The sequence below is a fragment of the Notothenia rossii genome (genome assembly GCF_949606895.1).
Source record: "Notothenia rossii genome assembly, chromosome: 9".
Classification (NCBI taxonomy): domain Eukaryota; kingdom Metazoa; phylum Chordata; class Actinopteri; order Perciformes; family Nototheniidae; genus Notothenia; species Notothenia rossii.
This window is the reverse complement of record NC_136907.1, coordinates 13,084,963-13,106,185: the sequence shown is the minus strand read 5'-3', so window position 1 is coordinate 13,106,185 and position 21,223 is coordinate 13,084,963. Positions and strand designations below refer to the sequence as shown.

At 39.5% G+C, this 21,223-nt stretch overlaps 2 protein-coding genes and 1 long non-coding RNA gene across 4 annotated transcripts; 1 reads left to right on the top strand and 2 right to left on the bottom strand.

Moving 5' to 3' along the window:
- Positions 1 to 1,199: 1,199 nt before the first annotated feature.
- Positions 1,200 to 9,095, top strand: LOC307018099 (Golgi SNAP receptor complex member 1-like). Its single transcript, XM_079648172.1, has 9 exons — positions 1,200 to 1,316; positions 2,216 to 2,336; positions 2,530 to 2,605; positions 3,007 to 3,114; positions 3,243 to 3,334; positions 4,822 to 4,896; positions 8,041 to 8,070; positions 8,321 to 8,403; positions 8,643 to 9,095. The coding sequence occupies exons 1-9, from the start codon at positions 1,232 to 1,234 to the stop codon at positions 8,765 to 8,767; spliced, it is 795 nt and encodes a 264-aa protein (XP_079504298.1). The 5' UTR covers positions 1,200 to 1,231; the 3' UTR covers positions 8,768 to 9,095.
- Positions 8,826 to 11,030, bottom strand: LOC307018100 (trafficking regulator of GLUT4 1-like). Of its 2 annotated transcripts, XM_079648174.1 has the most exons (3): positions 10,317 to 11,030; positions 10,024 to 10,150; positions 8,826 to 9,939 (listed from the first exon to the last, which is right to left on the bottom strand). In XM_079648174.1, exons 1-3 carry the CDS (start codon positions 10,716 to 10,718, stop codon positions 9,926 to 9,928), a joined length of 543 nt encoding a protein of 180 aa, XP_079504300.1. In that variant the 5' UTR covers positions 10,719 to 11,030; the 3' UTR covers positions 8,826 to 9,925. The 2 variants fall into 2 exon arrangements, with proteins under 2 accessions (XP_079504300.1, XP_079504299.1); XM_079648173.1 differs by having other exon boundaries at positions 8,826 to 10,150.
- Positions 11,031 to 12,927: 1,897 nt separating this feature from the next.
- On the bottom strand, positions 12,928 to 19,524 carry LOC307020026. The gene is made up of 2 exons (XR_013802767.1): positions 19,218 to 19,524; positions 12,928 to 13,538 (listed from the first exon to the last, which is right to left on the bottom strand). It is a non-coding gene; the product is annotated as an uncharacterized lncRNA (long non-coding RNA).
- Between the last annotated feature and the right edge of the window lie 1,699 nt (positions 19,525 to 21,223).

The following is a 21,223-nucleotide window of genomic DNA, read 5'->3' as shown; positions in this document are numbered from 1 at the left end:
AGCAAAGAAACCGAGAGATTCACAATACGACTGATGTACTTTAATCATCTGTGTCTTTACATAGTGTCACTTTGACACCACTGGTGAGCAGCAAAACTCAAATTACAACCAACAACCGGCGAAACTTAAACTTATTAAGTAAATCCCATTTACAAATTGTTGAAATTTGACTAAGAATTCATTTCTTTAGACCTCACTGATCTGTCAGAAGGTTGTTTAAATGCAAGAAACTTAAATACAATTGGTCTTGGTTTCAAATATCCAAAATGACCAAATATGTCAGACAACATTTTGGGGTAATGTCCATAAAATGACAATAAAGAAATATGGTGTCTTGGATAGACTTCTTAAATACAAATCAGAGCTGGGATAAGTTAACACAGAATATATAAAATGTCAACTAAAATGAACAACTTACAATGACATTTTAAAATATAATACATTAAAAGGTTACATTTCACAAACGACATACATTTCACAAAAATAACAAAATAAATACATTATTACAGTTTAAATTGGGAGCTCAAGGGTCAGAAGCATCGACCCAGAACTATAGGCGAATAAACTAAGATTGAAAGAAACCAAGACTAAGGATATAATAATAATGAATTATTAAACAAATAATTCATTAGTTTATTAGTTTTTATTATCTGTATCTGTCACATAAATGTAGTGGAATTAACTGCACAATCTTTTCCTCTGAGATTTAGTGGAGTAGAACAAGTTTACAAGACAATAAAGTGGTAAAGAACAAGTAATTCAAAATGAAGCTACTTAAATAGCCTGGATATATAAAGCTTAAAAACTGCACAAAAGCCCTGTTGAGTATAGCTGCATAAGCAATTTAATTAAATCATCAGCCGTTCTGCCATTTCAATTTTGCTGACTTTAATTGATATAAGTGCATTTCACTGATAATATTGAAGTTCTGTTATGACTTTGAAATCTGAATCCATTACTTGTAATGGGAGGTTCAATGTTGGTAGCCTACTTGTACTAGCCCACTTTAGTAGATGAACAGTCATCGATATGGAGCTACATCAGGGAAAACAACCGTTTTGTTGTCCAGAGACGAGTGTATTTCAATTATTAAGCAATGAGGCTATTAGGCCTCTCTGGTGTTGTGTTTCACATTTTGACCCTCGGGATGATATAATGATGAGAGATATTGATTTGGTTCAGTAAATGGTTCACTTGCAGCTGGAATACAGCAGAGGACGCTGTGGCTCAAATGATAATTTGCGACAGTTGGTTCATCTTGGCGGCTGATGATGACATGTCAACAAACATGGCGACCAGCAGCAACTACTGGGAAGGTACATTGTGTTTCAGCATATAATTTATAAAAACTGTGCAAATGTACATCTGTTATGGTTTTACCGAGTAAGGTCAGACACATTTAACATGTTCCGTGAGACGTTAAGATAATAAACGTTGTATTCTGGCCGAAAAAGAATATTTTCAGCTGTTTTAGGCTAACGTCAACCTGTTAGCTTGTTGCGTCGAACTTTAACAGTTTACGTTATTAAGCTCTGTAAGTTGCTTTTTTACTCGATACGTTTAATTCAATAATTGCATTGTTAGCTTTGTTGACACTGTCCCCTTTTTGGTTTGTAGTATTAAAGAGCTTGATTACAAATTAATTTATAGTGATAAAAACATCTCTTCAAATTTTTAACAGTAAAGTGCTGTTTTAAATGTAGCTACTCCTTTCAGGTGCTTACATTTTAGACAGGTTTGTTTAACTCACCTTGGCTCATTAACCCTTTGCTACCACTTTGCAGACAAAAAGAAACAAGTTAAAAATAACTTTAATTCAAAGTTTTCTCAAGTATCGTCAGCAGTAAAAACAAAGAGTTTGAATTATGCATTTTTTTCTTTTTACTTCTTAATCCCATTTGTACCTAAGTAAAGACTATACAACCATAAAGACAAATACCACATAATTTGTTCGGATGATTGAAATCTGTTACAGACGTGCTTTGTGTCTTACAGTACAACTTAAAACTATTAAGAAAAACGCAACCATTAAGTGTTTTCTTTTTAAAATGTCTTAGTTGCAAATGTTATATTTGTATTGTATAAAGCCTCTTATCTTGTCAACTTCCTATTGCCAATTTTTCTATTTTTAAATAGAAACTTTTGGTCAGTTATGACATTTCTTATTCCATCAAAATATGTTTTTCTTGATTGTTTTTTCTGTTTTTTCACCCAGATTTGCGTAAACAGGCCAGACAGCTGGAGAATGAGCTGGATCTCAAGCTGGTGTCCTTCAGTAAACTCTGCACCAGCTACAGCAGCAGCAGCAGCAAGGACCAGAGGACGAGAGACAGCAGGTCGACTGGCAAAACTCATTTTACGTTAGCAATGTGAATGTACTCTTTACTAAGCTTGGATATAGAAATTAATAGATTTTTAAGCACTTGCCTAAAATTTAACTGAGTTTTTTGTAATAGTTTGTATGACAGAATGTTTTAATTTTACTTGAGCTAGTACTTTATTATCCTTTCCTTTTTCCCCTTAAATCAGGCCTGGTTCTGTCGGCTCATCTCAAGACAATATGCTCGTGGCCATGACAACTGAGCTGGAGCAGCTATTGGCCAATGTAAGTCAAATATCACACACATATATGATGGGATATAGGGTCCTCTCCAGAAGCAGCCATAAAGGCTCAAGCCCAGGGGACAGAGTCGATGTGATGCCGAAAATATTTAAGGGAATTTCATTATTAACAATATTTGTTTACAGAAAAAGAAGTTGGCAGCCACATCTGATTGTATATCAAGCACTACAGTTTATATTTCAATTACAAACTAGATCAGAATTGAGGTGTATGGATATTATTATACATTCGTGTTTACTTTGAAATTAATTTCACTTTCGTATTCTCTATTTAGAATTTTTCCAAGTAATTCAAATACTACTGAGACGTTTAAGATGGCTTACTACCAAAAGTGTATGTTTTAATGGCTCCTTGCATTTATTGTTATCCTTTTTGTTTTGCAGCTTTCAGCAGTCAATGACAAGATGGCCGAGTACACAAATACTCCGGGAGTTGTATCGCATAACGCAGCCCTGATGCACACCTTACAGAGACACAGAGACATCCTACAGGTAAATGCCATTACTTCACTTATTTGTATTTGGTATTTTCTGTGGTTGAAAAGTGTTTCAGCTGCACATATAAATATGTTTTAAATGTATCTTTGTTTTTATTTTTTTATTTTTGTTTTATCCTACAGGACTATACTCATGAATTCCACAAAACCAAAAGCAACTTCTTCAGTTTGCGAGAGCGAGAGGACCTACTAGGCTCTGTTCACAGAGACATTGAGTAAGAACCTTTTGACAATAAAAATACAATGTATATATTTATATTTGATATATGCTATAACCTGTATTAATTTCCGTGGCTGTCATTGACTCATTTCTTTCTTAAGAAGTAGTCTACTCTGCTCTCTTGAAAATATGAGCTTTTCTCTAATTCCCTAACCCTAATCCTGTTGTGGTATCAGCACTAGTATATGTAAGTATTACCCTGAACGTTCTCAGAGGGAAAGTGATGTATTTAAATAGCTTTAAAGTCCAAACATTTACAATTGTAGGAGACAAAGAAAACCAGTGAATATTTGACAATTTTTGCAAAACAAATTTACCATCAATTGATTTAAAAATGTTGTTTTTAATGATTTAATCAAACCAAACAAAAAAAGATATCCAAATGTATGGTATCTTTAAATGTAATTTCATTAATGTATTTCTTTTTGTATCTGGCTCTCCTAAATATCCCAAATCCCTTCTTTTCCTTCTTTCCTTCTTTTCCCCCTGCTCTGTAGACGTCATGTTATTCTCAACCAGCAGGAGGCAGAAATGTCCAGTTTGTTGTTGATCTCCCCACCCTTGGATAATTTCCATCTTTTCTATCATGTTTCATCCTCTAATGAGAGGCACCTCCTCTCATTGTCTCCTTCTTTCTCTCCATCTCTCTCTGTGTATCTTGTATCCCTCTCTCTTTCTCTGGGGATATATTTCCTAAGTGCCTTCTACAGTAAATCAAACCACAAGGCTTTCATTCAGCTCAAACGGAGGGAGAGTGGTTACATGTGGCCAGCCTGAGAAATGCTTTATCAGGAGAGTAGAGTGAGAGCAGTAGAGAGGAAAGGGGGGAGACACTTTCCTGATCTGATGCTGACTGATAACAGCCATGATAAGAGTCGATTGTAATTATTCTCATGGAGGTGAGATGTATGGAGGAACAGTGAAGGGGCGGGGGGCAGCAGAAAAGGAAAGGGATGATTAATTGATGATCTAAATAATGATCATGAATTCAGTCCAAATAGGGAGGGGACGATGTAAATAAGAGAAGGATGAGTTGAGGGTTAAGCAGAGCTAATCACTTAAAAGCCTTGACGCAGGAAGTACGTAATCAGCATCAAGTCATCAGTTAATAGGAGTGAGTGAAATAATGCTGCACTCTGAAGTAAAGATGGAGGAGAAACTTGTTTCTTACTTCTTCTGTAAGCCAACTGTCAAGCTGCTTAATGGGTTAAAGGAATAAAACCCTTCACATCTGAGTAATGTGATATAAAGACTCTTGCCTGCTTTGTGTGAACTGGATTTATATTGATCGACTTGTTGATGTCGTTCTGTTTTCAGACCAAAGTTTCAAGCTACGTTTCTTAACATCCTTTGGATAGATTGCCATGAAATGATCTACACTCCCTCATTGACCCCCTCAGGATGAATTATCATAACTTTGGTGTCGCCTTAACTTTAAAAAAAAATCATTTAATCATCATTCAACGTCTCTCACTTTCTCAGGTCCTACAAGAGCAGCACAGGAGTGAATAACAGGAGGACTGAGCTCTTCCTGAAGGAACATGAACACCTCCGAAAGTAAGAGATTTCTTTAAAAAACATTTTAAATTAGAAACACATTCGAACATGGAGCCGAGGGCTACAGCCAAGATCATATAGAAGCAACTTTGTGTCCCAGAAGATCCCTATAAAAATCTAATTTATTATTATTATAAATGTATTGTCCCTCCTTCGTTATTACAGTAGCCGCCATTTTATTTAAGTGTTTGAATTTGGAGTATGATTACCCAAAACTGGACATGTGGGGCATTGTATTGTGTGATAAAACTGCATATTTTAGAGTGGGCTTATATTGTCAAAGGCCGGGGCACACCTGTGTACTAATCATGCTGTTTACTAAGCATGTTGGTATCCCACATGTCAGGTGGATGGATTAAGTTGCCAAATACTATCGTACGTTGATTTTACCCAATGTGAGGTCATTATTTGAGAGAAATTGGCATTTTGTGCACAAAAAAAAATGGAAGCTCAAACAAAAGTATCTTTGCTCAAAGTATCCTTCCCAGCGCTCATCTTAAAACAAAGAGAAGAGGTAACACTTTCTTTAATATCAAATTCATAAAGCTGTGTGGTTCCTGATCTGTTAAAGAGTAGTTACATAAGAGAAAAAAGGAATTGAAAAAGGAAGGAGAGAAAGATAGAATAGCAAAAAAAACAACAACATTGATCATAAACAGCTGAGGCATTAGCAGTGAATATCAGCTGACTCACAGGACACATTAAAACGGAGTCCTGTGTGACCAGTAAGTCTGTGCTCTTAACTCGGCTAATGTTAACGCTGTTCCCTGAACCCATTGATCCTGAGTTGGTACCAACAGTAACATTACTGACAGTGCCAAACTGCATTTGGCTGTGATTGGTCCTGCTGAGATGACAGGATTTCAAGAGATTGAAACCAGTAAATCAAGCTCAGATATGTGCTGTGTGATAACCTCTGAAACATGAGTAATGATTTCAAAATAAACCACCCACTGGCCACAGCCTGAGAGAAAGATAACCCTCCTGTCACCGTGCAGTCGTTCCTTTCTCCAATGGGCTCAGTTTGTTCCAGAAACACACATTTTTCACCCTGAGAGATATTTTCTCAGATATCACCTGGAGAGGAAAGACATCAGAGAAGAGGACGTTATGAAACCCTTCAGAAACGTAACTTTATATACTCAGATGAATGTGCAGTGAAAAGACTTGTGTGCAGAACTTGAACCAAGGTTTGTGCAGTATATCAATAATATATCGATGTTGTGATATGAGACTTGATGTTGTCTCTAGATTTGGGATATCAGAGTATCCCTTGTGTTTTGTTTCCCGGTTTTAAAGGCAGCATTTCAGTGAAGTGGTGTCTTTTTCTGTATCACCGGACTGTTCTGTCATTTCCCTTTACTCGCTTTGTCATTAAATCCACATTTTGATTACTTTTCAAAATTCTTATTGTGAAAATATTCCTGGAAAAAGCTTTAATGGTTAACCTGATATGGATATTCTGGTATTTGGTCAAAAATATCAAATGTGAATTGAATCGTATTGCCCTGTCCTAATTAAACGTTGCTTCGACATCGTACTCAGTCTCAACACCTATCTTTCCCTGATTGCCAACAACAGAAATATATGTGTTGTTATGTTGGTGTTTTTTCAGTTAAATAATTATAACAGTCTTGACTAAATATCAAAAACTAAAAGTTTAAACCCTCAGCCACAACAGGACAGAAAGGTTTCCCACCTAAATGTAATTGCTGTCAGAGCAACCATGTTTAAACCTTTAAGCATCCCTATGCTTTTAACCGGGCGATCAAGAACAATCCATTTCAATAGATTGTTATTTTATTTAAGATAATTTGTTGATATACAGTTATTAAGATAAATGTTTTATGACGTACAGGTTTTGTTTTGTCGATATAATGTAAATGCATTTAGTTTGTAAATCTGCTGCCTTGCTGTTATGTACAGAACAACAAAGGCAAGCCTCTAGCCTACTGTCACACTCGGACAGGTCTGAAGCACATGATGTCGAAAATGTTTTTTTTCTCAGCTGAGTTTTGAAGCTTTAAACCTCGAAAAGTGTCACCGTCAAACAAGGCAGGTGCGTTCAAACCAGGTTTTACAAACCGGTGATCAGACCACTTTGTGAAGTAGTTTCATGCAGATCAGTAGTCTCTTGTAAAGAGAGAGAAGATAAAGGAGCCCAAAGAAGGCAATCTGCAGAGAATAGAAAGCGTAGGAGAGCATCAGACAGATAGTGGGAGAGATGGACGGATAGATGAGGAGGAAATTATGAAGCGCAGTATTGATTTTCGCTCTCCAGTGGAGTCGGCCAGGATGCACGCCGCTGACCTTATATGGTCGGCTCGGCTCTGACTGAACACTTCATTTTTCTCCCCGTCACTTATCCCAGCAGCTAATGGCCGCTGATGTAAACCTCCTGCGTGAGTTCAGTGTCCGCTCCGCTGTGTGCACCTAAAACAAATAACACCAGATCGGGTTACCGTCTATGTGTTCATTGCACTTTAGTATGTCATCCTTCAGTTTATTTCTCTGATGGGTTGAAGGTAATTCAGAGGGGGTTTGTGGATATACAGTAATCATTCAGAGTCAGCCTGTGGAGTGGGCTCTGTGTGTCCCTTTTATTATTCTCATTTAGTCAAGTTTACTTACAGGTCAAGTTTTGTAGTTTATTACACTGAAATGTAAATGATTTGTTGTTAACTGTGAGACACAATGCTAACGAATGCAAACGTTGTTATATCATTGAGATGAATTGGCTTCAGCTTGGATGGAAGCTTGTATTTTACCAATCACATTCTGACTTTCCCAAAAATCCTCCATTAACCAGCACTTTTCTCCCAGTCTCGCAGGATTTGCAGGAAGTGCTCCTTTTATGATAATAGACTCTAAGAGCTGTGTGGTTTCATAGCACGGGCTTTCCCTGCATCCTGTTGTATAATTGCCTGACTCTAAAACCAGGAGATATGCCGTTTATATAATATATAAAGAACGTTTTGTTTTAAAGTGATGGACGGCAAAGGATTCATGTAGTTGTGAAAGTATTTATATGGTTTTAGGTATGGTTCTCGTGTGCATATAACTATAAAATAACCTTTTTTGAGTCGATTTGATCTGACTTTAATTTTTTTGATCTCTTCTTTTTCCCTGTTTTTCTGTTTACAGCTCAGATAGTCTTATTGACAATGCAATAAGGTAAGATGTATTGTTCCTCCCTTCTCTTTCTTCATTCACTCACTCAATTTAGACACACACACACACACACACACACACACACACACACACACACACACACACACACACACATTCAGGTCTATTAGAGAGCAGACCAATCCTGCCTGCCTTCTTTTTAGCTGAGCTAAAACATTACTCGGTGATGCTGTGAAGACAGATGTGTGCATATTTTCAAATCAACTAATCCCTCATGGTTTCTTCTTCTTACCAGTATCGCCATGGCTACCAAAGAGAACATCACATTTCAGCGTGGGATGTTTAAGTCCATTCAAACCAGGGTCACAACTTTGGCCAGTATCCTTTAATCATTTCGATCATGTGTCTTAGTTTTCTTTCACCTGACGTTCTTTACTTAGTTTTCTATCTTAATCTGATATGACTCACCATTAAGCTCCATTTACTCCCCTTTGTGTTGGGATCACCGCTGTTGTTTTCCCCTGCTGCTTTACTGTCTCTAACTTACTGCGAGACAGGCTGACAGGCTGAGTTTGAACTGAATTATTTTCCTTCACCACACTTCCCCCGCCCCTCAGATCGCTTCCCCTCCATCAACAGTCTCATCCAGAAAATAAATTTGCGCAAGAGGCGGGACTCTTTAATTCTAGGCGGGGTGATCGGCGTCTGCACAATCCTCCTGTTGCTCTACACTTTCCACTGATTCGCTGACGGACCGTTGCTTTCTTAAAGAAAAAAAAGATTCATTGCATTTTGAGGCATTTAAAATGTTTTCATATTGCTATTTCCTACGCTTAAGCATCAGTTTAACAAGTCTTAATTGAAATTGTTCAACTCTCAGTTCAGAGTTTATTTATTTTTGAAATGATGTAAAAAGATTCCATCTTGGAAGATATATATTGCTGCTTATATCCTGTTGTAATTGTAACTCTTTGTAAATGTATGAAGTCCTATTTTACCTTGTGTACTGTTAACGTCATACTTCTTTATAAAGTATTGGACGCACTTGTCAAATAAAGGTGATGAGCTCACTTTCAAGTTGGTCATGCTCATTCAAGTTTATTTCCGACATGCACAGTTAACCAGTCATACAGTATAAATGTATAAACATCAGAGTGCCAATAACAGTGCATACAGGGAGAGCAGCCCCATTCATATCTTGCAGTATATTGTAGCACGCAAAGCAAGGTATCACACTATGGCTGCAGCAGGGCGTTAACGGGTACATTAGTTGCATGTAAACAGTGTATGAAATCAGTATATACATCCTCCCACAGTTGGTCCGTACTTTGTTGCCAATGTTAAGAAAAACAGGGCAGGCAGTTACAAACTAGAGGTGCACTGATGCCTTTTGTTTTGACCTCAAGAGGGTGTGTTTTTTTATCTTTACATTGCATATAACTCTTATGTGTTACTTTTGTTAATGATGATGGTATCTTCTTCTTTAGTCTTATTTAACAATTCCTTTTTTTAATAAGCAAATGCAGTTATAAAGTACTTCAGTGCACCAGTAGTTTGGACTAGGAGCAGTTACACTTTCTCCACAGCATGTGCAGTCTGATGATCCGACAACACTAACTGTGTGCAGCGCTCGTTTTCCTCACTTTGTTCCTGAGTTTGTGGGTTACTTATGATGAGACATGAGTGTTGCCGGAAAAAGAGAAACAGCCTGTGACTTCTTTCCTTCTTCTTTCTCTCGTCCATAGCAGAAAAAGCAATATGTTTTACATAAGAGTCTCTTCAGCTTGTTTTCAACAGATTTTGTGCTTTTTCAATTTTTTCAAAACGTTCTTCCTCCTCCACTCTTCTGTGCAAATGTGAGATCAGATGAAGTTAAATGTGACTCCGTCCATCCCACAGTTTAATTCTGGTGCTCTGAGAATCAGAGAAAAGTAGAAATGAAGACATTTACATTTTACATTCATTTACAGCCTTTTGAAGAATGTATGTCTTCCATACCTATTGTAACCGCTACGAGGATGATGACAGCCACACCCAGCAGTATCGCCAGACAGCTGAGCAGCATAGACAGGCGCCCATACTTCCTTGCTCCTTCTAAATCTCCTGTATGGAGAACAGAATGCGACTAATGGAAAACGAAAGGAAGAGAGTAATGAATTATTTAAAGTCAACAGAAGGAAAAATCACTTGTAGTGTTGGAAACTGTTTAAGGAATAAACCCAAACATCTGCAACACAGACATATATTCCTCTACATTGTGATATTTTGAATAAATTGAAAATATCACTCACCACATGTGCATACCACAAGGCACATATGTTTAGCGGCGGGGCGGGGCAGAAACAGGACAGCACGGCGAGCCAAAAGTAGGTCGGGGGTGCGGACCCCGGCGGCACCGGGGAGGGCAGCTGGCCCAGGCTGAGCCGGGACAGGGACTTGGGAGGGGGCACCAGATGCCCGATGGAGCCCGACTTCAGCGGGGATCTGTGCCCGTTCTGGTCCGCATCCAGGGACCGGACGCTGCCTCTGATGTTGAGGGAGAAGGAGTCGCACGGTTTGATGTTGCTCTGCCCGGAGGGCTCGGTGTTCCCGGTGCTCAGGAGCTTCTCCGTGTCCTGGAAGTTGGTGGGATTGGAAACTTCCCTCTCACCAAGGGCGCTTTTCCCAAAGGCTGCGTCCGTGTTGATAGCCATCACTGAAAGATAATACGTCTCCAAGTCTTTGTCTGACCGAGGCGCTGTCCTGTGGCTGGAGATGCTGAGGAGTCGTCCTTCAAATATTCTCCATCGGGGCTCATTAGATTAAATATTACAACATGATAAAGTCTAATATATTTAAGGCAACCTACTTAATGAAGCAGTCTAACTCCATCAAGAATTCTTATTGCAGAGCGAGATGTTATAGTTGTCTGAGTCCCTCTCACGTTTAGTTGGCGGTGAGCGTCCGGAGGCGCGCCTTGCTTTTTTACCCCCCTCCTCTTTTAGATTATGTAGTGAGGTATTACCGCATCCCTTACATCTCCACAGCGCACCCCGAGTGTCTGAGGCCTACTTATGCTCCAGGCAAGGCTTGTGACAATGCAAAAACATCAATTACATAGTTTGAAGAGAACACGCGCGGTGCGTAAAAGCTTTCCATTTACGCGCGAAGCGAGCTTGAGCTGGATCAGCATCAGCATGAGGGACGCGGCGCCGAGGCAGAGCGAGATGAACAGAGAGTGAGGTGGATCCTGTGAAACACAAACACGCCCTTCTGACTCAGGTCCTCATTTTAAGGTATATCCTGACAATTGACTTCGTTTAACTTGTCTCAGGTATTTCAAATGTACAGGACCCTCCTTTCTGTTGATATTAACGACCCCCACACACGACCACAATGTATTGGTTAACCTCATACTCTTACTTTATGTGTAATCCTTCTTTCTTACATACTGTTTCTTCAATAAATATATCTCTCAGCTCTTTTTTAGATACAGATTTCAATATCAGTAAAGAAGCAGCACTGAGAGAACATTTCAAGTCCTGCATTTCAATAATATACTAGCCAAATATACTTCGTGTATCAAAGTGAATGTATTATCTGTGTATTATTCTGTAAAGGAATTAGTAACTTAATGTAGTAAAAATATAATAATATATTTACCTCACATTTTGTGAAGTATAAATTAAAAAGTAGTTGTAATTAACTAAACATGTGTACATTTTAGTTAATACATTTAGTTATTCCAACATTATAAATCGATTAAACTTATAATTACCCAACATAATTGAAGCTACAGATGAATGTATCAGTTTCAATAATTATATATCAAGTAATGTTTTGCCAGCTAATAGCAATCAGTATATTCTTAATAATGAACACCCTTTTATACTGATAATAGTTAAGTACCTTATTAACACACAATCTGAACACATGTTCCAAAACCTATTCCATCATGTAGTGTTTATCTCTACACCATAACTGTACCTATCATGTTTTATCTTCAGTTTTGCGAATTATCATGCCATCTAGTGGTGATGTAGGGAAACTCCACCAAGACACTAGAGTTTAAATGTGCCTCAGCACTCCAATTTCAGATAATCTTTCCTAATGAACAAATATCTGTCATTGTAATTTCCTAATAATCCGTCTACATTTAATATTTATACTTCTGATTGATTAGTGTTGACATTTATTTAGATTTGTATAAGTGCAAACCAACAAAGATCCATCAAATCTGTCAGAACCTTTTTGGATTCTCTGTGCACTTTTTAAAATTACAAACACTACATTTAACATAAAGGATGTGTTTAGTAGACAGGACAGATAATTTAAACAAAAACAATATTTAAATTAAACCAATTTAGTTTACTATATTAACCTTAGTATATTAACCTGGTGCTACTGTGAAATACATTTACTAGATTTAATAGAATCTTTGGAGTTCTGAATATTATTTTTTAAAGTACTCTCCTTACCTCCTGTCCGTCAAAGATTGTAGTTTTAGAAGGAATCCCTTGAAGCAAAGGGTGATGAAGGACAGCAGTTATAGAATAATTATTCTCTCTGGCCTCACATTTAATATGTAAAAACTATCTAAATGAATTCATTAAGTCCTGAATCTCAGCTTGTTGACATGAGAATCTAATGTCTAAGGTGAGGATCAACACCACTTTCAGAAGTTATAGAAAATCTGAGGACGGTTTTTACATTTAAAGAGCAATTCAATTTACTCTTGACTTTTCTTGCTCTGCTCTAAATGGGATCACCAGGGACTCAAAGTTAAAAGGAATAGTGACACATTTGTGCATACATTAATTGGTTCCATTTTAGTTTGTGTGGGTTATTTATGACAGGAGAGCCTTGAGTGCTGGTATATGTTGTTCATAGTGTGCAGTAGTGAAGACAACAATCAAACTTAAGTCTGAGAAAATATTCCTTTATTTAAAAACACATACATCATACACAATATGGGCAGGTTTTTGAAAAAAAGACTAAAAGTAAATAACTCTGTATTCTCTTGTGTAAAATACAGACAATACAGAATTAAATGTAAAAATATAAACAGACTATGAACACTGTTGGTTAGGAAAAATATGGAAAATAAACATTCTATATTACGTAAATTGAAATAAAACATTATATGTGATAAACACAGGATTATAAACAATGTTGGATACAATCTCTATATTTATTACGTCCAGTCTGCCTGCTGAGCGTGTGAAACAGAAACCCCGCGTTCCTCTGTCCTCTTCCCAGCAACCTCCGTCCGCTTCCTCTTCTTGATTCATCCGGGGCAGGGCAGACCAGAGCAGTTCTTCAGCTGGCAGCTTTAGCATGTGTACAGGAACATAAAGCTTGCCAGTGAAGAACTGCTGTGTGTCAGCCATTAGGGGCCAGGGGTGAGCGGGAGCTGGGAGTCAGCCAGAGAGCGTGACAGTTGTTGGGTTGAAGGACAGCCTCGATTTAAAAACAAAAAAGGCCAAGATAGCGACTCCTTGTCCTTCCCTCGTCTGTTTGAGGTGCACATATTCCTGCAGAGAAAAAGAAGAGAACATTTTAGCTTCTCCTCTGAACTGCTCCAGTAGCGTGGGTATGCGGTGGACTGCAGCCAGTCGCACTCGTACAGTGGAGCCGTGTGCGATCAGCTGTGAGTAAGTGGGTGAAATGAGCGGAGATGAACGAAGGACGAGGAAGATGCACATGATATCATGCTTCAGATAACCAGGAGGGATACACGCATCAGCTGCTTGGCTCTGCGCACGAGCGATGCCACAATCAATTCTTAAATATTCTTCGTTGTGATGCTCAAAAGCACAGGCTGGCCTCTTTTTTCAGTTTCCGTGGTTACACAAAATAAGAGAGGTGATGAAGAGGAGTACACAGCCTCTACATGAAAGCAGAGATCCATTTGTCTCTTTTAATTTAAGTTAATGTTCGGGTGTCTGAAGCTACACCTAATCTTTGTTCTCTACATGTTGCCACGCTTTGTAGTGTTGTTTTCCTTAATTGCAAAAAGGTAGACTAAGTACAGTATATTTACTTTAAAAACGGTTTCATCTGAAGTTTGTGATGTGTTCTGCAGTTCTGTTTTAGGCCGTTAATCCTTCTGAAATTAAAATGGACCTGATCACAAAGATACAATTAAATATACGCAAGATTAATAGTTTCAGAATTAAAGCCACTTTATGTTTACTAGCATGTTAGCATGAGGACTTTAGCATTTAGCTTAAAGCACCACTGTCTATTACAGCCTCGCAGAGCTTCTAGCATGACTGTAAACTTCATCTTCGTTGTTTTTTGTCTTTTTTTAGTCGTGACCAGCAGCTTGGCATGGAGGTAGAGCTTTTAGGACGTGTGTAAATGCATGAATGTTTCACAGCTATTGCAAATGTGTCCTTTTCATACCCTTTGAGTGTTTATCTTACCGTCTTCGATCATATTGTTTTCGAAGGAGTCACAACAGTAATGAAGCCTATGGCCCACTGATAAAGGCCGTTGCATATGTAGTTTTAAAAACTCAGTGTCTATAGCAACATATAGGAACAATCCCAATAAGCTAAAGCAGACTGTGCTTTTCTTCAGAGAATATATTGTGGTAGTTGCTCCACTTTTTTTGTTGACGATGAATAACACATGCTGTACATTCCTGCAGTAAGGAGAACCAGAATAATCTATAATCTCAGGTATTTCAGTGGCCCGCGGCCTTTAGACTGTGCACAGCAGGGGGGGGGGGGGGGGGGGGGGTCAACCAGACTTATGAACATTTTACAGACCTCGCTGCAGGGACAAATTCATTTTATCTCACTTTTTGTTTAGATTTAAATGTTAGAAACATCCAAAGAGGGCCAGGGAGTCATCTTTCTTCAGACATAACTGATCAATATGGCTTCTGCATAGTTACATGGGTAAACACTAGTGTATCTACGTGACAAATGTCAGTGTGAGTCAGCAAGCAGAGGCCTGTCGTAACTTGTGACTTATGTTTACCACTCTTTTATGTCTTAAAACCACTTTAAGAAATCTGCAAATGCTGTGGCAGATTTGTTTCTCATCAAAGATCTTGGACATCTTTTTCAAATCAGCTGTTGTTACTTTTCCTAATTATGGCTCAAGTACCGGTAACTGATTACTGGACTACAAAATGGCGCCCATTTGAATCACAGAAGGTTGCGGTTATGTTCCTTCCTATATCTTCTTTCAGGCGTTTTGTTAGCAGAATGTGCTTCTAACTCTTATAGGGTCTTTTTAAAACCAGCCTATTAACTTGTAAAGGCTCCACTTCTTCAGGGCCTCTGTGGCATGTTTGCTGCTTTACTGATGTAACACACCTTTTTTCATTAGTTACGTTTTTATGTAAGGTTAATCCTAATTAAACTAGCACTTAAACTTGGCTGTTGGCATGCACTTTGAGCTGCTTTCTGATAGTTGGTCGCCCAGTGCGCACAGCGAAATGCCTCAAATGTCTGTCGCAGTGCACATATATAATCAATCAAATGTATAGGCCTACATATAAATTAATTACCTTGAATTATAAAATTGTTTACAAATATTTAAATGCATAATATAAAGAGCATTACATGTCTTTCTGTACCTCTAAAATAGTCCAGTCATGAGTTTAAAAAAAGGTACATTTACAAATGGATTTCGCCTGCCGAGAGCACCATGGATGGCACATGGTTTGCACCTGCTATCTCCCTGTATCAAGGTCCAATTCACAAAAGATAGATACATGGCTATAAGCCCTGATCTTTGTGCTTGTACTGTTTTGCAATGAGGCTCATTTGCATAGAAAACGGCCAATTATGCACTAACTCTCTGAATATGACTTAATATTAATATGTCTGAATAACATAGGAGCACCAAGATGCTGTTGGTGGCAGCACATGAGAATATTTCACTCTTTGTGGTTGCTTTGATAGTTACACCGTTTATTTTGAGTGTATTTGTGTTTATCTGCCACAAAAGGACATTTCATTTTCTGAATTCACTCGAGAGTCTAGTCATGCTGGCACCTCTGTGAGGCTGTCTTAGGCACAGCTATGCTATAAGCTAAATGCTAAAGTAAAGAATGAGAATGATAGCATGCTAACATTTGCTAAGATTCCACTAAACAAAAAATAGAGCTGAGGTAAAAGGTTAGTCATAAGTTTGGTTGTTATTTGGTCATAAGCCAAATGATTGGACAACAATTTGCCAGGCCATGGTCATGACATAAAATGAACTGATTAAACAAATTATTTTCAGCTTACATTGCAGAATAAGGCTATCATTCGTCAGTATCATAAAAAGGGACTCACCACCCTCCTCCCCCACACACAGGCTGCACACACGCTCCTCAGCAGGGTTGGTCTGAATGAAGTCAGGGAGGAGGACGTTCAGTACAAGTCCTCAGGCCACAAACACATAACTCAACTATGGCTGCCACAACCTCTAACTGAATAAAGTTATTTGTTCCATAGCGTGCCACTCCTTCCTCAAACAGTGACTCTGTATCTTTACACTCACAAAGACGTGCAGTGTTGACCCCTGACACTTTAGCTGCGCCACTTTTTCTCATTTCTCTTCTTTTTGTGTCTCTCCTGACTTGTCTTTCCTCTCCACCCTCCTCTCTCTCTCTCTCTCTCTCTCGGTCAGATCAAACTGTCCTGCATTCCTCACATTCCAGCTGCGTATGTTAGAAATTCCATCCGGCTGCTGTGGCCTCGCACACTCCTCCTTTTCCATCCCTCTCTCGATCTACATCTGGTCTGCACCGGACGAGGCAGACGTGGCTTCACCGTCAGGTTCGCCCTCACCTCGCCTCCGCCTTTTTCTCCTACTCCCCCGCTCCTTCTCTCTCTGGCTTTATCCGAGCGAGGGAGTCGGACTGAGCCACATGACGGACAGTGTGTAAGGCCTTGAGACAGGCTTTCATACACGGTGCAACGGTGTAAAAGAGATAACACAGTCTAATACACAAAAGACTGAGCTTATCTGGCACTTGCATTCTCTGCCACAACTGGGAGGACAGGGGGAAGACACACTGGAGGTTGTGTGTAAACAGGAGGCTGTGAGGGAACCATTTACAAGGAGTGTTAAAATGAGGATTTATTAAGATTAGAGAACATGAATACTATGGAAAAAGATCAATAATAAAACGCGAACAGGAAGAAGCCTTCTTTCAAAGTAAGAAGAATGGCGGTATGTTAAAGAGTGGGTCAGCCGTCCTTCCATAATGCAAGCCCATTCATTTGACCTATTCATATTGGGGTCGTGCTCATACTGTGCGAGAGTCCTACGTTGGGTGATGATGATATAAGCCATCGTGGGCCGACCCTCAACCATAAATCTGTACGGGAAAATATGTAAAGACCTTTAAAATGAAATAAAAACAGTTGCATAAAGAAATGTTTTATTACATATATCACTCCAGGTGCATTCCTCTGCTGTGGGTGTGGCCCGGTTGGCGAGAGTTCACTGCCCCAGATTGTAGTCTGCAGTATAGACTGATCATTTTGGGGCTGGGAATTGGGACAAAGACAGGGAAAGGGCGGTGGCTTTGGAAACACACTGATCATAGTGCAGAGCCTCTTCTTGTGTTCTGCTGCTGGCTGTTTGCAGGACTTTAAAGGCTATCTGACTTTAACCCTGAGATCAGTACAAATAAAGGGTGCGGGTTGCTTTACTTGCTTAGAGGAAAAACTGAATGCCATTCGGAATTCATGACGCCCTGGGAGATGGCTATGTGCGGTATGAGGCCTGTAAGCCTGTCCTCAGGCACTCTGTGCCATTTTGTTTGAAAGAACTGGATTGCTTTTTCTTCTAAATGAACCTACATAACACATCCCTTCTTGCCCCATCCTCCATTGACAAGGCACGCGATAGGAATGAAGGGTGTAGCCCAAGTTGAGCAAGATGGCTCCACTTCTGCAAATGTAAGCAAAAAAAAAAAAAGGGAAGGGAAGGGAAGGTTGCTTTTTCCCTGCGAACAACCCATGTTGCTCCATGAGTTGCTGTTTAACCGACACCCTGTAATCACCTTGTGAATGTGATCCTCATTGACAGGGTGGCTTATGTCACACTCCGGGTTGCAATGGCACAAATGCAGCTCGTGACACAGCCTATTGCGCATTCCTACCGGCACACTGAACTATGGCTGCACAATTATGTAAGACAGGCTCCATCGATGTAGGCCACACTACAGTAAGCTTTCCCCTCCCATAAAAAGACTGCTCATACAGTAATGCACTTTGCTTTTAAAACGTTTTATAGAAATGTAAACCACCATAAAGAATAGTATATAAATGTAGGTGAGACTTGGAGGCCTAAATAGTTTGTCATGTTACGTCATCAGCTTTAAAGTGTTTTACTGGTCCTTAAAATCTACATAAATACACTTTATGTCTTTCACTTGAAGACAGATCTTCCAGATGACTGCTGGTGCATTTCCGCGAAATGACTCAGCAGTAGTTATCTTCCAGATTTTTAACTATCCTATACTTAGGCTTTTTCCTTGGCCTGCAAATTTGAATTGGCTTTCTTTTGACACGTTTAGATGACATAAATGCAGAAATCCCAGCCTGTTATAGCCTATAAACCCTACATTTGACAGTTAAATGCTTACAAATGACAAAATGAATACTCTTGAGGCTTGAGTACAAGTTGATAGTAATCATGACACATATTAGGCTTAAACAAAATATAAAGTCACATTTGTAAATCTTTAGCACTGATAACATGATGTCGATGTACTTTGGTTGGCTTTTCTGTTCAATATTTAGTTAATTTAGACATAGGCTAATTCTGACTTTTTTTTCAGCATTCCTTTTGCTGCTGATGCAGATTTAATATATGCAACACTTTAACGAGACCTAAAAAAGTGGATTAAGCTACTGTGCAGGAGCTTGGAGGTTGTGTTCACATTTTTAGGGTGCCAATTCTCTGTGTCAGTGGGCCTGGACGATATGATCCACATGACACACATACAGGCCTTCAGCCAGAACTCCTATAAAATCAAACCTATATCCTCGACGATCCTACCACGGAAAATGTGTGCAGAAAGCTGCCGCTGGGAATCAGAAATCAGACCTAGAGAGGTGAATCTTACTTTAAAAAGGTTAAGGAATGGTTTCCCAGTTCTCTTTTAAACGCAAAGTGGGTCATGAAGTCGCCACACGCTAAATCTGGCTGACAGGAAGAAGCGTTTAGGTAGCAGAAACAGACAGACTCACAGTCAGAAACACGCCCCACCTTGACCACCGGCCCTGGCTCTGCTGCCCGGACAAACCCTCCGCACGGTCGGGTGGAGTTCAGCCGGCCTCGCCCTCTGCTCCGGCGGAGTCCCGGAGCTCCAGGAGGGTGTGTCGCTGTCTCTCTGCCTGTTTTACCTCCACGATATAAAACGGGTTGGCAGCGTTTATATATCTGCTGGTGTTGAGCCTACTTTTCCATGCAGCGCAGTGGAGGACGAGGCGCAGGACTTCAGCCCCTTTTACACAACTCCCTCTCTCTCTCTCTCTCTCTCTCTTTTCTCTCTCTCTCTCTCTCTCTCTCTATTTCCCCTCTAACTCTCTCTCTCTCTCTCTCTCTCTCTCTCTCTCTCTCTCTCTCTCTCTCTCTCTCTCTCTCTCTCTCTCTCTCTCTCTCACACGCGCGCACACACACCCGGCTTCCCAGCTCTGATCAGCTGGCAGCGTAATGACGTAGCAGCCAGGAGAAACGGACGTCAGAATGTGCACGAATCTGACGTGTACACGCCCATGAAGCAGCAGATTGACCTGTTAGTAATACATCACGCTATTATACATCCATGACATCACGCACATAAAGACGTAAAGCGAGTTTTATTGTCATTTAAATGCAGGTAGACCTGTAATACGTAGCCTAACATGGTCAAAAATAGGAGTAAAACACTAATTACACAGACGTAATCGAATTGAATGTGCAGTTGCAGCAGGTCATACACGTCTGTATAAAAAGAAATAGCAGTTAAATGTATCCTAGTGGCAGAAAAACATGTCAAAACTAGTTTTAAGGCTTTCATTGGTGGTGTGCTAAATGCTTAATAAATGTATGTGTTTTATTCATTTCTGCCGTTTATGGGTGCATTGGTCCTCAAAGTAGATTAATCTAGCCATGTTGGAAATAATTAAATCATGTTATGTTAAAGTAAAACAGATTCAGGATGAGTTTTTTGTCAGAGAAGCTGCAACGGTTTCATTTAAACCTGTCACAGCAGAAATTAGTATCTACGTGGCCTCCACATACATCCGCAAGTCAATATGAACGTGTTACCCTCTCTCTCAGACACTCTCACAATGAGGACGGTGGGGTCAGTTTCCTTTCTAATGTCTCCCTCTCTCCTGTGAACCTGTGCTCCTGCAGCTTTAAGGTTGCTGCACTTTGAGAAGCTGCTTCCTCACTGTCACCTGACACACTGAGCACACACTGTTCTTATTATACATCCATGGCACACACAGCAAATCCTCACAAGACCAAACGCACTGGCTCATTCTCCTTCCTCAGTCTGTTTTATAACACCTTCGTGTTTACTTTACACTAAATTCATTAGATTCTGAATATGTTATGCGGAAAAACCACCAGACAGACCTTTGTTTCTATGAAAAAACAGCTCAGTTTTCACTCCACTTGTGGTAACCTTTATTTCTGATTCAGCCACGACTTCCCTTTTTAGGCCTGTGTGGAGGTGGAAGACTTTATGAATCAGTGATTCTCATTATAACACTCATTTTATGTAGGATCAGTATTGAAAATGAAGGAAAGACAATTCACAATGACACTCAGTGTTGTTTGGTATGCTGATCTTATTTCCTGTAGAAAAGTACCATTTAATATTTGTTGACATTGTCTGCAGCATACATACTTGATAATTTGCTGTCATTAGCTCAGTAGCCAAATAGCTGGTTGGGGTGTAAATGGGTTTAAATCTTTGTTTCTAATTAGGGGCACTGGCTGTACATACATACCTATGCCTTTGTTATGTAACTTCAAAAGTAAAAATGTTTGCCCTTTTTAGGTGGCAGGAGTGAAAGATAGTCATCCTTGTTTTGTTCTGTTATGGTTTCAGTATCATGATGACAGTTGGAGAACATTCAAATACAAAATAGGACACAACAGGATGTTTTCTTTTTCTTTTGGCAACAATGACTAAGGACCCCCCAGGTTTGGGCAAAGCGCGGGATGTTTGAAATGTCTTGCTCTGTCACTGGATTCATGG

Coding starts and splice junctions, on each gene's coding strand:
- LOC307018100 (XM_079648173.1), bottom strand. CDS start 10,718: ATGGCTATCAACACGGACGCAGCCTTTGGGAAAAGCGCCCTTGGTGAG. Junction 10,151..10,316: donor CCTTGTGGTATGCACATGTG/GTGAGTGATATT, acceptor GTTTTCCATTAG/TCGCATTCTGTTCTCCATAC.
- LOC307018099 (XM_079648172.1), top strand. CDS start 1,232: ATGATAATTTGCGACAGTTGGTTCATCTTGGCGGCTGATGATGACATG. Junction 1,317..2,215: donor CAGCAGCAACTACTGGGAAG/GTACATTGTGTT, acceptor TTTTTCACCCAG/ATTTGCGTAAACAGGCCAGA. Junction 2,337..2,529: donor CAGAGGACGAGAGACAGCAG/GTCGACTGGCAA, acceptor CCCTTAAATCAG/GCCTGGTTCTGTCGGCTCAT.